The following is a 16,954-nucleotide window of genomic DNA, read 5'->3' as shown; positions in this document are numbered from 1 at the left end:
TCGAAAATATAACCAAAAAATATTTTTTCTTGATTACTAAAAAAAAAACTGATTGACTATGAAAGTTTAGATTATTTCGTCTCAAAACGTGCCGTGATTGGTCGATAAGTTTGTATGCGTGATATCGAGCGTTCTAATTGTCTGTTATACGCACACAAGAACACGTATATCAATATTGCAATGGAATTCGGAGTCAAAACTACTAACAATTTAACAATTTATATTTCTTATTGTCTGCTCTGTGAACGGTAATTCAGCCAGTTATTGAAAAACAAAACTTAAAATCTCAACCCTGTCGTTCCTTATAAAATTGATATTTAATTCGCGATTAGAGAGGAGTTCAAAATTAACGGGCGCATAAATTTGCAAACATTTAATCATTATCATATTCTTCAAATTGATCGAAGTCTGCTTATGTGTATTTTTGCTAAGAACGAAAAATCTTAAAAAAAAATTTCCGTTCCGATATAAATGAAAATTCAAGATTTCATTTTTTTATTTACCACAAAGTATGAAACAAATAAATTAAATTAATTTTTAATCTATGAATGCATACAAAAAAAAAACATTGATTTTTTGTTTTGAATTAAACAAGCGGTTTCCTTTTCTCTTAATCCACGTCACTCGATAAGCTATACCAACTTCCACGAGCAGACAGAAAATCAATATATTAAGATTATTTTGTACGTGATAGTTCTAGTATTACTACTGTTTTGTCATAAATCAGGCGCCTTACGACGGTACCTTGACATTGTGAAATATTAAAAAGTGAAAAAAAAAACAATGCAAGAAAAAATTGGCAACAATTTTTTTGATGTAATTTTACTTTCCTTTACAATTGTATCTTTAACCAATTATAATTGCGGGCGCACTCCTTTGACAAAACTATCCCACAACTGTTGTGCGATTGTCGATTGTTTCGCAGCCAATTCAACTGTTTAGTTGCACAACTAAAAATCGAGTGTGCACCCATATAAGCTCATAGGAATCAAAGCGCGAGTAAACAGTTGTGCGATAGTTTAGTCAAAGATATGCGCGCGATATATCAATTAAATTTCTGCGACATATGACAATCAAGTTCCCCATTTTTTTTACACATTTATCTTCTGTCAAGATTTTTTACCGTCGTAATGTAGGCCTGTATTTATTCACAGCGCATTTGCCTTAAAATAAATGGTATTATCAAAGCGATTTGCCTCCTTTATTCAATTTGTTGGTAAAAACACAATCATTAAAAATTCCGGCAAATCGACAATTAAAATTATATTTACATGACCTAATGGTATTAAGTTTTATAGAAATTAATTCAATATTAAAAAGTATGACTGTAACATAAATGTTAAGGACAACTATAAAGGGAAATATACAAAAAAATAATATTTTGCGATTTTTTTATTTTTTGTCTTTAGTGGTTTTACTTGGCAGTGTTGGTATACAAATGCCTGATAAGTAAATATGAAAATTGAAGGTTCGAGTTTTTTTTTCATATTGTCCATTTTTTAAACCACCATAAACATGACAAAACTTTACAGTTCCCGTTTTATTTCAATTTAGTGAAATCCAAAGAAAATAATTTTTATAGAACAAAGCGAAAATTTATTTCATCTACCAATTTGCACTTGATACTTTACCTTGAAAAAAAAAAAAGAAAAAACCCTTTTGTTATTGAATCATTACAAAAATAATAGGTATAAAACCAATTGTAAATCACTTAAAATTTAATAAAAAAAAGGTTATTTTAAAAAATAAAAAAAAATCTGCTTCAGTTACATCAAACATAATTTTAAATACCAAATTAAACGGGCAGTGGATTCACACAAAAATGTTACTCAAATTAACAATAATTAACTATACTAATTTAAACATTTACAAACGTCAGTTAATTACGCGGGAAAATATGACTTGACATTTCCCGGTCGCCATCTTGATTACCTCACGAGTTTGAAACACAACATATACGTCTATCTCACTCATCGGCGATGAAAGAGACGCAGTCACTCGTTACCACAAAGTCCCTCTACTCCAGTAGGCTACATACTCTATGTAATCTAATCACATTTTATATATAAAAAACAAAACTTTTAAACCCTTTTATCTACGTTATCTCTATATGTATATTTGAATAGAAGCTGGGGTCCTAACAAGTGACAAAATAAATAAGTTCCGGCGCTGTCGCTGCGCCACAATTTGTACAAAAGCCGGTTTATATCTGTAAGAGAAGAAAAGAGAAATTTAAATTCATTCTTATTATTTTACGACTAAATAAGTCGCTATAACCACATTTTCTATATATTCTATCTGCATATGGTTTAACAAGATAGGTTAGTCAAAAAGCTTATGTTAACTTAAGTCCCTTGGGCTTGCTAATGTAGGACACTAAAGTTAGCACTTATAACATTGACAGTAAATGGCAATAATTGGGAGTATTCGGAAATACTTCGCAGTAATCGGCAATAATAATCAGTAATTGGCAATAGCGGGCAGCAATTTGCGATAATCAGCAATAGTTGGCAATAGCACGGACAGTAGTTGGCTATCCTAGTCAGTATTTGGTAATGTATATTAGTATTTTGCTATCTTTAGTCAGTAGTAGCCTATGTATAACAGTAGTTGGCAATCATTGTCAATAGTAGGCAATGTATGCAGTTGGCTATCTTTGTCAGTAGTTGGCAATGTATATCAGTATTTTGCTATGTATATCAGTACTTGGCAATCTCTGTCAGTAGTAGGCAATACATATCAATAGTTGGCAATGTATATCAGTATTTGGCAATGATTGTCAGTAGTCAAACTGACCTGCGGATACCAGAGGCGGTTGAGGTGCAGGTTGCGCGAGAGCACGGAGCGCACGTCGTGCGTGAAGCGCAGCGCGTCCAGCACCGGCAGCAGGTTCAGCAGCGCCACGTCCAGCGGGTCCGAGAACCACGACTTTATTGGTATCGCATTATCTGGAAACACAAACATTCTTTTATATAGCAAAGAAAGATAAGTAGCTGACATGTAGATTTTGTATAGTTATCACTAGATAACTATAAAGTCTAAATTAAAAAGTGGTATTGCTCAAAGAAATAGTACTTCAAAAGCTATAAAAAAGGCTTTATCATAAAATACTTAGTTGTATACAATAAAATCGAACTAAGAAGTTAGACTTGTAAATTTTACCTGGAAAGTCCCGATAAGCACCCGGTGAGTTGTCCAGTATGAACACCCTGTTTAGGTCGTCACATATTGACGACAAGTTCTTTGTGTAGGAGCCGTGCTCCGGCGTGCAGTGTTGTCTGCAAATATCAAAATATTACGTTAACAATATAATTACACTAAAATTTTGATAAAAAAAAACAGTAAACACAGTTCAAAAAAAATGATATTGCATTGAAATCTGTAATTCCTAAGCTTTAAAAATGTATGTAATGTAAGAAATAATTAAGAATGAATGTAAATTCGCATCTCAGTTTAAAGACTGACAAAACCAAAAGTCCTTAGCTACCTGTAAAACCGTCGCCGCAGTATTCCCCGTCCGTTGTCTAGTTTGTCTGCCACCGCCGCACCATATATCTCCATTGATGCTGTAAACACCACCAGCTCATACCATTGAGACACCTGGAACATTATGCAGAAACAAAGCTGTTAATCATCAGCTATGTCCTCACAGAAAGGAGCCAACCCTATGCTAGAGGGGACTAGGCCATAGACAATCATGCTGCATTGCAGGTTTCACGAATATCTTTAAATTTCTTCGAAAATAACACACTTTCCTTCACCATTAATATGTTCAGTCACTTTACATACGAAATTCAACAAAACATTGGTACATGGCCAGACTCAAACCCAAGACCAGCAAAATAAAATTGGATTTGAATTAAAAGTAATTGTTATTTAATAATTTTTTTAATGGCAATGTATGCTTATCATTATTTACTTAATATTATAATAAAGATTTGTATATTTGTATAATTGGGATGACTAGGCCATAGTCAACCATGCACGCTGGCTCACTGCGCGTTGGTTGACTTCACACATATCTTTGAATTTCTTCGTTGATATGTGCAGGTTGCATCACGATGTTTTCCTTCACCGTAAGAACGTCGGGTAAATTATGTACATATGAAAATTCGAAAAATCGAAAATCACATTGGTACATGGCAGGATTCGAACCGAAGACCTGTAGATTACAAGTCAAGTGCTTAAACCACTGAGCCACTGACGCTCCCATGGTTTATGGTATTTAACATATATTATTTACTTACTATATCTAAAAAGTAGTCGACATGCGGCCTTTTATGAACAAAGAATCTGACTGGATGCTTGTCTATGGTGACTTTAAGCACAAAGTCAGGGGGAGTCCCGGGTTTAACCGTCGGCCGCAGCATTGCATCATGATGTGAATGTATTAGTGTTTCATCAAGATCTAACACAAGCATTTTCCTTTTGACTAAACCTGGAAAAAGGAAAGAAAACCATCTATAGAATTTAATTTAATAGAATTTAATTTATAGCATCAAGGTAATGCAACCTCACACACTCACACACAGGAACTTAACTTAACCTAGGCTTGTAAAAAATATATATAAGTAGCTCAATAAAGCAAAACATAATGTTTAGTGATCTTATAAAATGAAGATATATTTAGGCCTTTCCTAAGTTAAATCATAAGCCATTGTTATTCATAAATATCAACAAAGTTCATATAGTTTACTAAATAATGAAATTATTGTATTCTAGCTACTTATTCGAGCTTTGTCTGGGTGGCAAAGAATACACATCTCATATCTTTTCTGTCATATCCATACCTTACCTGTTGATGTGCCTATTATACAGTGATTCCGTGATCTATGGTAATTTAGCTTTCTAATGGGAAAAGAATTTCTGAAATTGGTCTAGTAGTTTCTGAGACTATACTAGGGAACCAATAAAATCTATACATACTAATATTCTTAATAAGATGTGTATGTTTGCATGTATTGAAATAACTCAAAAACTACTGAACCAATTAAAAAAATTATTATTAAAAAGCTATGTTATCAGTGAATAGCATAGGATCTATTTTGTTACCCCTTGTTGACAATGTCGCTAGCAATGGCTATCCTTTTTTTTTATTATATATTTTTATATCTTAGAAACATTTAAAATTGAAACAACTCAGGATTTTGGAGGACAACTAACACATTCATAATATCTATTTCTTTGCTATTTAAAAGCAATAAATGCTTTTATTTTACAGTCATAGATTTATGCATTATGGAGGCAATGTCAGTATAAGTCATCTACCAACATAGCTACGTATTTGAGTGACGCAGCAAATATTAGCAATAAATGCCATGTCACTCTTTCCTGTTCTAACAAGCATAAAAATTAACTTTACAATTATAACTGCTATTTCAATAGCCATATTATTTGTTGGAATAAAAATCTAGCTTTCTAGTATTCTAATTGGAAGATTATGGTTATTTTTAGTCATTGCAATTTTTACATATGAAAGTAACTTAACCAGGTATTTGTTAAGATAAGAGAAAGCTTGAAAATGTTCAATAAATTATCACCTAGAGCAATATTATCAGCAAATGCCAGTCTTCATACAATATAAAAATTGCATACATTCAACTTATAATGATGAAATGTAAGAAAATAGAAGTTTTGTAATAAAAGATAACAATATCTTTATGATAAGTAAGACAAAGTGATATTCACAAATACTTATGATGAAAAATGTTTGTCAATATTAATAATAAAATGCATATTGCATAAAATATAATCGAAATTGTTGACGGATAATGTTGTAAGAATATTTTACGATTTTAAATAAGAATTTAAATTGTTTACAAGGGAAAAAGAAGAAAATGCAAATTAACTTTCGTATGCGTTTAGGTATTAGTTGATAAAATGCGTCCTAAAGATAAATACATTGCAAATCATTCTAGATTTCAATAACAATAATAAGGTAGTGATAAAAACTGATTATACTCACTCAGCCTGTGTCGAGATACTGGTGAAAGAGGATAAATTTCATATTTGACAGATTGATACTGAGCCAACTGCAAAGGAAACACCACATGTAGGCACACAATATACTTTTCTAATTCACCAAATTTACTAAACAATTCTGAAATATTATATTTACCGCTCGATACTGCTTTCTAAACATATAACAAAAACAACTCCATACTTTGGATGCGATAAGCATGAACGTGCGTAGGCCCATCTGCAATTGTTTCAACATTTGAAAGGTTTATAAAATGATCACTAGAGTACAGATACCGCAACTTTTAAACAAAAGCGTAGGAAACGAGATCATTGACGGCGTTATTCAAAATAAATTCAATAAATACAAGCGCCGAAAACATCTAACCCGCCATGACATAATCGACCCAGTTCACGAACCATAAACAAGGTAGAAATTTTGCTTTCAATCTTCAGTAAGATAGGGTTGCACTATTACTAAACTATTTTAGATCATTAAGACCAAAATGAAAACTGCAATTGCTCTAAATGCAGTTCTAAATAAGATTGCACGGAGTTAATTAAGTTGGCATCACCTATAGATATAAAAGATTATAACTACATTTTAGTAACTTGTTTCTAAAAATGCGATAAAAATTGACTTCACGTCATGGTACTTTATTCTCATATGATCTACGCTGTTACGGCGCTGGCAGTTGCAAAAGGTGGCGGTGATGACTATGCAAACTAGAAAAGAATAGAATCAACAGGGGCGTTTAAATAGAAACGCAGGAAAAGCTGTCGTTTCCAGCCTATCTATTAGCAAAGATCAGTGTTGACAGATGTAGCTTTTTTGTTAAAGTTATATAAATTGTCTTTGGTTTCTGCAATTCATTGATGCTATTGACGTTTCATTTTGGGGGCGGGTATCGAAGTTTAATCATTTTATAATTAAAATAGTTTAGAATAAAATGGTAGTATTAGATCTCTTATATTAGATTTCATGAAATTAGTACATAGTGGAGTCTCGATGAATGCCTTTTGGCTGTACTAGGTAAGCTCATCATCAGTACATTCATGCTTCGAGTTAGCTGTTAAAAAAATATTTTATTGGCCATATCCTGTTCTATTGATTTGCTTATCGTCTTATCCATCATAAGTGTCCCATTGATGAATAAAAAAACCTTAGTTTGTAGAAGGTAGTGTTTAAAAATATTTTTTTTACAACAGCTTACGCTTAGGTCAAGATGATTGGAGGCTTATTCGTCTACAACCATAAAGGCGAAGTATTAATCTCGAGGGTATATCGAGATGATATAGGACGGAATGCCGTGGATGCATTCAGGGTGAATGTTATCCACGCCAGGCAGCAAGTGCGGTCGCCCGTCACGAACATCGCTCGCACGTCCTTTTTTCACATAAAGGTATGAAACGCCCCTATTTTCTCATTAATGTATATTATAATAATTATTTAAACATATAAATGTCAATTAGTGTATAAAAACTTACTCAATTACATAATTTTATAGAAAACCTTTGGATTAAGTATTGTGTATCTTTACAATTAAAAATCTTGCAAATTTTTTATCCCACTCTAACCTCTTGCCAACGCCCATTCTAATTAATAATGTTAACAGCGTGCCAACATCTGGTTGGCAGCGGTGACCAAGCAAAATGTGAACGCCGCAATGGTGTTTGAATTCCTGCTCAAGATTATTGATGTAATGCAGTCATACTTCGGGAAGATCTCCGAAGAGAACATAAAGAATAACTTTGTTCTTATTTACGAGCTGTTGGATGGTAAGTAGAAGAAAAAAGGTCAAACTCTGTCTTTCTTACATTTATGCATGACTAAAATTATGTTTTAGTACTATTTTTTCTTCTAGAAAATAACCCAGCTTTTTTCTGTGTCTTCTTATGAATTTGTGACCATTAAAGTAACCACTTTCGTAAGGACCTTTAACCTTCTCTTCTTTAACATTTTCTTCTTCTCTTCTCCTTTTCTTCTAAAAAATTGTCAGTTGTAGAACTTTTTCTGTAAAATTACATCATAAAATGTTATAATTTGTATTTTTGCAGAGATCTTGGATTTTGGTTATCCTCAGAACTCGGATACCGGAGTTCTCAAGACTTTTATTACTCAGCAGGGCATTAAATCTGCTTCCAAAGAAGAACAGGCGCAGATCACTTCACAGGTAACTTCAGTTAAGCTAACAATATTCAACTATTATAACCAAACAGTTTAACAAGGCAGTTTATTGGTGACAAAGTTTATTTTGTTTCAACCAATGGTAAAAAGTTTCTATTATCTTAAATAGACTTGTTTCTATTGTATAAAATACAATATTGTGATAAGTTTCCCATTGGACCCATCAGAGCAGTGATTAATAGATTCAATGGGATATATTTACTACTATATAATATAAGGTGGAAAACGAGCAAGCGGCCACCCGAATCCACCGAAATGGAAAGCGACCGCTGCCCATAAACATCCGCACATGCAGATGCGTTGCCTACCCTTCATTGACAAAGACACACATAAAGAGGACATTTCCCTTTTTTATGCATCTCCTCTCCACCGCTGAATCGTCTTAAGAAAAGCGTGGAAAAGGAAAAGGACTACAATAAGGCCTAATAGCTGTTGCTCGCAACTTTGTCCACACAATATTAAAAAAAAGTAATGCAAAATATAGCCTATTAATTACCTTTCTAATGGTGAAAGAATTGTTTAAATTGGTAGTTTTTGTGTTATTTCAATACATACAAAAATACAAATCAATCCTCTTTATAATAATGTATAGATTGGGCTAATTGAAGCATAAGAAACAATAGATCCAATAGGAAACAAGATTCCCATTAGACTCAATGGCTTTATAGGAATCACCCATTGTCATGCTACCTCTGTAAAGAAAATCGAAAATTTCAATACAGTCATCAGTAATAAGCTTATATAGACTTAGGGAATTAAATCAATGTTTTCTATAATTAATAGTGCATTGTTCTTTTATCTATTTATATATAAATACAATACGGAATGATATTGCTAAGATACGAAATCAGTATGTCGTAATTAAGGTGGGTTAGGTGATTCCGATGACAATAGTGAGTTTCCTTGTCGCTGGAGGTATGTTTCCATTCGTGGCAGAGTCTGTAATGCGTGATGGTTTCAACGGCACCGTTGTCGCTCACAGCCACGAAACGAGTGCGTTCCTTCTGACAGCCACTAAGAAAGTGAGCACTTGCTGCCGGTCACTCTAGAAGTTAGATCTTGCTGACTGTCACTGCCGTAGTGACCTGCGCTCCCCTCGCTCGGCCCCTTTAACACGTTGACTCCATCAAACGCCGACAGGCGGCGCTGGCGTTACGTAGTACTCTTTACTGCCGCAATGTCGCTAGTGTTGCAATGCTGGCGCTAGTGTTGCATTGATTCCGACAAGTATATTAGAGGAAGTTTTAGAGTAGCCCCAGTGGTTGAGAAAATAAGGAGTAAAAGGTTAGATGAAAAGAAGGGATGAATCGCATGTAACAAGAAGGACTTTAGATGTGAATGGGGAGGGGTTCACCCGTAGAGGTAGACCTAGAAAGAGATGGATGGATTGTGTGAAAGGTGATATGATCAAGAAGGGAGTGATGACTGAGATGACGGATGATAGATTTATTTGGAGGACGAAAACTTGGTGCGCCGACCCTACGGGAGCAGGATAATTCAGGGGAGATGATGATGACAGAATTATATTGCTATGAATAATTTAAAAAACACGTACTTTTACTAGTTTTTAAAGCTATTGTTTGCTTTTTTTTAGGTGACGGGACAGATTGGTTGGCGTCGCGAAGGCATTAAGTACAGACGTAATGAATTGTTCCTTGATGTGTTGGAGTATGTCAACCTACTCATGTCTCCTCAAGGTATGTTAAAAAATGAAAACTGGATTTATGTTCTCACTTGTTCAGTTTTGAGAATATTGGCTGAATAACTTTGGTCGGTTTTAATTGGTTTTACATGTATACTTCTAAATAAAATAAATAATTAAATTACTTTTGGAATTTATCTATTATTAGCTTTTTTTTAGTGTAATTTGCATATAAAACTTTAATATAAGTTTTATCTCCTGTTCAATTTATTAAATCTTAATTCAAATGACAATGAAGGCCTTTGCCTTAGGATATCAATTATTACATGGCAATTTCGCATGGCTGCTATTAGTTTGTATTTGTTGTCCCCTTCTTGCAGAGCTATTTTTTCCAATTTAATCATCCCCTAAAATAAATAGCGTGAAAATATATAAGCTATAAACTGTTGTAAATGTGTGGCTTTTGATTAAAAAATTACACTGAGATTGATTTCCTACATAACAAAGTATTGTGTGTTTATGCTTTATTATATTAGTATAGATAGACAGATAATTTGTTTTTTCTAATAGGTCAAGTGCTGTCAGCCCATGTGGCAGGCAAGGTGGTCATGAAGTCCTACCTCTCCGGAATGCCTGAGTGCAAATTTGGCATCAACGATAAGATTGTTATGGAAGCTAAAGGCAAGGGGAATGGTGAGTAGCATTATAGATTTTTAATGAATTTACAGAATGTAACATTATTTTGTATTTTTTTGTAATGAAATAGTTATATTAGCACAATAGTGTATTTCAAAAATATTTTGTCACTTTCCATTTGACAAAAAAATAAGTAACTTGTAAAAATGTATGTTAAAGTGCAATTTTTGGAGTTAAAACCGTAATGTCTTGGAAATCTTGAATGGATTTTAGCTACCTTACTTCTTACTAATATAATAAATGAGGAACTTTAGATGGATGGATGTTAGAAGATATATATAGAGAATAGCTGAACGGATCTTGATGATTTTTGGCACAGATGTAGAACAGACTCTGGAAAAACACAGGCTACTTACATTGTTTTCCTAAATTAGCACAGACTGAGTTGAGGGTAAAGGGTAGTTTTTAAATAAATAAATATTAATTCTAGGTGGTATATCTGGCAACACCGATAGCGAAGGCGCTCGCTCTGGCAAGCCAGTGGTAGTCATCGACGACTGTCAGTTCCATCAATGTGTGAAACTCAGCAAATTTGAAACCGAACACTCCATTTCATTCATACCACCTGACGGAGAGTTTGAATTAATGAGATATCGTACTACTAAAGATATTTCTCTGCCGTTCCGTGTGATACCGCTGGTGCGTGAAGTTGGCCGCACTAAGATGGAAGTGAAGGTAGTACTGAAGAGCAACTTCAAGCCGTCCCTGCTCGGACAAAAGATTGAGGTTAAGATCCCAACTCCGCTGAATACCAGCGGAGTTCAGTTGATTTGTCTTAAGGGAAAGGCTAAATATAAGGCTTCGGAGAATGCTATTGTATGGAAGTAAGTTGTATGTTTTCTATTGGTCTTTCTTTTATATGATAAACTAACTGTTCCCTGCGACTTTATCCGCATAAACTTATAAAAATGTTATTTTATAGTTCACATGTGTCAAATAATCAATTGCAAATGTCAAAATACCAATTACCTTACTATGGCGATTTTGCTTTCTTACTATATACTTAGGGTTTTTATCCAAAATATTAACCCTCTATGTTTAATGGCGTGAAAATATATAGTCTAAAGCATGGCGTAAGTGTAGGGCTTTTTATTACAAAAATAATTATTCAAAAATATGCTGTAATTGCTGACATCTTAGGACACAAAGAAGTGTGTGTTTACGCTTTATTATAATAGTATAGATTTGTTTGAACTGAAATATTGTGAGGTCCTATTCAGAGTTCCATTCAACTATAAGATATTTTAAGTAGTCAAAGGACACTTTAGTCTTAATATCTTACTGGAACGAAACTTTGATATTTTAATGGAATTTGTATTTGAATTTATAAACTAAGTATTTTTTTTTATAACATAAGGTGGCAAACAAGCAAGCGACCACCTGAAACCGCCAAAATGGCGAAGCGACCGCTGCCCATAGACATCCGCAATTGCAGATGCGTTGCCTACCCTTATACGACGGAGGAGGAGACGCACATAAAGAGGATATTTCCCCTTCCTTTGCATCTCCTCCACCGTCAAATCCACTTCCCCTTCCCATCCTCTTATAAGAGGATTTTCTTATAAGAAAAGGGTGGTAAAGAGAAAGGGACTTAAATTAGGCCTCCGTCACCACACTCATCAGACGAAACACGGAATTGCTTCCATTTCACGGCTGTCTTCTGGGTGGTCGTGGAATTACTGGGGGCGTGCCCTGCACTGCTAACATATTAACGCGGGCACTACCACTGTCAAAAATCTGTATCTGTATCGATTATATTTGTAAATATTATACCAATTATCTTTTGTAATACTTCTTTTACTTATTTTCAGGATAAAACGTATGGCTGGCATGAAGGAAACTCAACTGTCCGCTGAGATAGAACTGCTAGAAACTGACACTAAGAAGAAATGGACTCGACCACCCATCTCTATGGGCTTTGAGGTGCCGTTTGCACCTTCTGGATTCAAGGTGAAATTATTGTTCTTCTTCCACATAAATTAACAGTAAACTTCAAAATTCATTGAGATTGTAGGTCTTTGGCATTAGTTAATAATTACCGTTACCATGGCAATATTGCTTTTTCGCTTTTATTGGCTTTATCTTCAAATTTCATCCAGTAAATTTCTCCATATAGGTCAATTTTGGGCTTTATCCAATACTTGATGTCGATATTTTTAATGCTTCTTTCAACATCATTTAGCAATTTTAGTTTCGGTCTGAGATAGCAGGTTTTGTTACTTTTCTATCATAATTTTGTTGAATTCCCGAATTTAACATAAAAATAACTTTTCCTTATGTCGCCAGGTTCGTTATTTGAAGGTGTTTGAACCCAAGTTGAATTACTCTGACCACGATGTGATCAAATGGGTGCGATATATCGGCCGCTCCGGACTTTACGAAACACGATGCTAGGCACACCACTACGAGTACACCGTGAGTATATAATTACCTTAAGAAAAAGTTATAGTTGGGTTGAAATTATAGTTAGATTTAAAAATACTAAATTGGGCCTCTCCCATCACTGGCTGATAGACACTCAGATAGCTTAAAAATGACGTCACAGTTAGATAAGGGAATAAAATCCATTATTTTCATCACATATTTTACATGTGGGATTGTTATCAGACATTTTAGTAGGACAGGCCTTTAATTTAATAAATACAATGCTTTGCTAACAATGAGAAATGAAACATGTAATTTTGAACTTACCGGTAATTAATGTAGAAACACAAATATAGTTTGGAGATCAGATTTACTCTTTTTTAGACGTTTTGTTTTGGTAGTAAACAGAAAGTAGTATTAAAGATAGTAAGCCTGTGTTCTTCCAGGCTATGTATTTGTGCCAAATTTGATTGAAATCCGTTTAGTTATTTAGGCTACAAAATTAAATAAACAACCATCCTGATGAACCGAAAATTTATTGTCGAGAATTTTATCTTTTAGATCCTTTCGTTGGAGTTGTTTTTATCAATTACCATTCATACTAATATTATAAATGCGAAAGTTTAGATGGATGGATGGATGGATGTTTGTTGGAGTTTGTAGCCTAAACGGCTGAATCGATTTCGATGAAATTTGGTATGGATGTAGAGGATAGTCTGGAAGAACACATAGGCTACTGAATTTTGATTTTTTTTTCTTTTTTAATTCCACGCGGACGGAGTCGCGGACGAAAGCTAGTATAATATATTTTACCGGAAATATTTTGGAATTCACGAGTTTTAGCGTAGTCTAGTTAATAGTGAAAATGTGTCGTAATTATTTTTTTTATCTTTATTATATGTATTTAATTTCAGATTGCTGAAACTTCTGTAACGGATCAGACGATACGGCGTGTTAGACATTTTGTATATAATTTGTCGCAATATATACATGAGATTCTTTTAGCAGAATTATATATAATTTCTTATATAAATGTATACATTACTTTGAATTATACAATTATTTTTTTTTTGAATCTCAGAAAGGAAAAATGAAATTAAATTCGATTGGTGTGTTTTTATTGATTTTTGCACAAAAAAAGTTTTTCGAAAAAAATACATTTACCTGTAGATTTTTAATTTTTATGATGTATTTCTGACTTAGAATGAAATATGTTTATTGAAGCTTTTGCAAATAATATCGGAAAGGTATAATGCTATAAAAAGCGAATTTTGATGTTCATGTTTGTAGTGTTTTAGAAATCTTATCACCAAATAGTTCTTAATAATATAATCTCTAATATCGATATTGTTAAAGAATGTTGGACATCCCTAATGTTTAAAGTAATATAAAATTTTGAATGTTTACCTTTCATCCTCATTATTATAAGCTAATTCATTTAATTATATTATTTTATAATTTATGTATAAAAATGAATTTTTCCCTTTTTAATATGAATTTAGAGTAAATTATAATTTATAGAGAATTTCGATGTTTTATCATTCCTTTAGTGTAATAGAGTTGGGTCCGTATGTCGATAGTTATCGATGTTTTTCATTAATATTATATAAATTACAAGAATTTGATTAGAGGTTCAAGATTTTAAAGTTAAAATTTGTTTGGAATAGATTTCATGTGTTTTTTTAGGAATTCAATAGAGATATACCAAGATTGATTTTAACTTAGAAAACATGTTTGTACGGACCCGAATTAATATATCAAAGTGCGTACATGTGTAGAAACGTAATATATTGTGTAATGAACTATACTTTTTAATTATCTATCACTTGTCTAATATTATTAAATGACAAAATTCTACGAAAAAGTATCGATAAAGCAAACATCACTACAACTATTAAATTTATATCAACTAAGAATACAAAAATCTTGGCATTTAATGGAATTAGTTCCATGATTTTATGCAAAATTCGAAGGCATTTTTATACCTGGATCAACATATTAACTACTAACTAGCTGTTGCTCACGACTTCGCCCGCGTTAAATTAAAAAAAAAAGCCTATGTTACTCTCTGATAACGCAGCATTTTAATGGTGAAAGAATTATTGATATCGGTCTAGAATTTTTGAGTTATTTCAATACATACAAAAATACAAACCGTTCCTTTTTATAATATTAGTTAGCTACAAAAAATCGAATGTTATAAAAAAAAATCACCTGACAAGAGACACTAAATATACCCAAAAACTCGATATCTTATGAAATACGAACCAATTGTCACATCACTAATTTTATTGGTGAATTTTGTCATTTAATAATACATCTTATAGCATAGGGTTAGAGTTCATTTCAGTTTGTCCCGGGTAGTTGATATGCGCTAGGAGCATGCATGCTGTTAGGAAATGCTTATATCCTATCGTGTTAAAACTATGATGTACAATAAAGCTGTTAAAAATATTATTAGTTGTTTTATTTATACTAAATTTTACATTCCTCGTAATCCCTTTAAGCTACATACAAAATTGTTCTTTGCAACTACTTACATGTTGCGAAGACTTGAAAAACTCTGCCTGTTAAGTCCGACTTTGCAAAACGTTCAGCCAATTATAAAAAGACAGCTGTACCACATACGTGCTAAAACAGTAGTCTGCTACCTCTCTGAGGTACGAGCGTGAGTATATTATTAAATATGATTCTTTAAAGCACTAAGAACTAAACACAAAATCATTTTATAATCGTTAGGAAGTCAGTTCCCTTGGGATTAATATTCAACGAATCCTTGTTGAAATTTATGTCTGTTTACAAAGTACAGTTAAGAGTGGTGTCTCAACCGCGTTGACTATTAAGAGACAGGATCTATCAACGAGTATTTCTAAATTGTGTGCTTGTTTCCTATGTGTTTTTGATCGAAAAAGCATTGTCATAATACACACGAGTTAATTACGTTTTATACTATATGCAAAAAGTAGTAATATTTATTCATTACAGCCAGGGCCTAGGGCCTCTGTGGTTACAATTTAATCCAGTGCCCTTTGCGGTCGTTACACCTTGCCCTACCCTACCGGTTATGAGTATAGCTATCTAGTCCGTTTGTCTATAGTCAAAGTTGGTGTAAGGCGAGTGATGCCGGGCGCGAGGCTTAATTAATTATTTAGGGTCCCGCGAAGGGTTGTTTTTGTTCAACATCTTGCCTTTCGGTCTACAGCGCTCAAGGGACCTTCAAGTACGCAATATATTAAGTGTCTGTTACTTAATACAATTAGCTAAGTTAGGAAATTGCGTTATATTTTTAATTACATAAATTGTACTGTAGAATACTGCAAATGTTTTAAATAAAATATATTTAAAGCGTATCTCTGAGAAACTTCGTATCGACCACACAACAAAATAACCTCACTTTTTACCTATATTTGCATTATAATTTTAATTTCTACTTTAAAAAAGTGCGACATAGTTAAATCTTTAGCGCTATGAACAATAGCTCGTTTTAAACTACTTCGTTCAAGGGTTTATTCAAACGTTATTCCAAACAAAATGCGAGCATTTAAAAAAGTCATCCGTCCGCGCAGTTCCGCACAGTTCCGTGCAACAGATGCTCAGTTTTCATATTTTTGTTGTTTTAACGAAAAATATTTGCTATTTTATATATGCAGCCTTTACAAAGCTCTACTTATTTTTATAAAAGTGTTTTTTTAGAATTAAAACACATCTCGACTGTTCGATAAATTAATAGTTTTTGAGACTATCAATTCTTTTAGTTCTCCTATTGCCTCAGATTTTAATATCCGTTGGTTTTCGACACATTTAACAATATGGGATTGTTTAAAATTAGACGTTCTAGTAACTTAAAATATTTTCAACAACAATTAGATATTAATTTTAAATTCAATTGTCTTTAGATTTAATTTGTGCTTCTATGTATAATTGTTTTCATAAAAAGCAAAAATGACCCCAAATTTCGTCACGCGATTTTGAGCTAATTATCTACGTCGTACTCAAAAAATCAAACAAAAAAAATGGGACCGACGTGCAAGCACTATCTTTCGGATAAAAAAGGAATTATCAAAATCTGTCCACTAGCGGCGGAGTTATGCCGTAACACACATAAA

The 16,954-nt window shown here is 33.2% G+C and overlaps 2 protein-coding genes across 2 annotated transcripts; one reads left to right on the top strand and one right to left on the bottom strand.

Moving 5' to 3' along the window:
* Positions 1 to 1,395: 1,395 nt before the first annotated feature.
* On the bottom strand, positions 1,396 to 6,383 carry LOC106107678 (CTD nuclear envelope phosphatase 1 homolog). Its single transcript, XM_013288648.1, has 7 exons — positions 6,119 to 6,383; positions 5,966 to 6,032; positions 4,248 to 4,438; positions 3,488 to 3,600; positions 3,163 to 3,278; positions 2,797 to 2,948; positions 1,396 to 2,209 (listed from the first exon to the last, which is right to left on the bottom strand). The coding sequence occupies exons 1-7, from the start codon at positions 6,215 to 6,217 to the stop codon at positions 2,204 to 2,206; spliced, it is 744 nt and encodes a 247-aa protein (XP_013144102.1). The 5' UTR covers positions 6,218 to 6,383; the 3' UTR covers positions 1,396 to 2,203.
* Positions 6,384 to 6,814: 431 nt separating this feature from the next.
* Positions 6,815 to 13,935, top strand: LOC106107686 (AP-2 complex subunit mu). The gene is made up of 10 exons (XM_013288661.1): positions 6,815 to 6,991; positions 7,168 to 7,361; positions 7,575 to 7,737; positions 8,017 to 8,132; positions 9,741 to 9,843; positions 10,359 to 10,481; positions 10,915 to 11,308; positions 12,296 to 12,434; positions 12,771 to 12,899; positions 13,763 to 13,935. Exons 2-9 carry the CDS (start codon positions 7,185 to 7,187, stop codon positions 12,876 to 12,878), a joined length of 1,323 nt encoding a protein of 440 aa, XP_013144115.1. The 5' UTR covers positions 6,815 to 6,991; positions 7,168 to 7,184; the 3' UTR covers positions 12,879 to 12,899; positions 13,763 to 13,935.
* The last annotated feature ends 3,019 nt before the right edge of the window (positions 13,936 to 16,954 follow it).

This window comes from Papilio polytes, unplaced genomic scaffold (genome assembly GCF_000836215.1).
Source record: "Papilio polytes unplaced genomic scaffold, Ppol_1.0 DF821956.1, whole genome shotgun sequence".
NCBI lineage: Eukaryota > Metazoa > Arthropoda > Insecta > Lepidoptera > Papilionidae > Papilio > Papilio polytes.
This window is presented reverse-complemented; position numbering and strand designations above follow the sequence as displayed.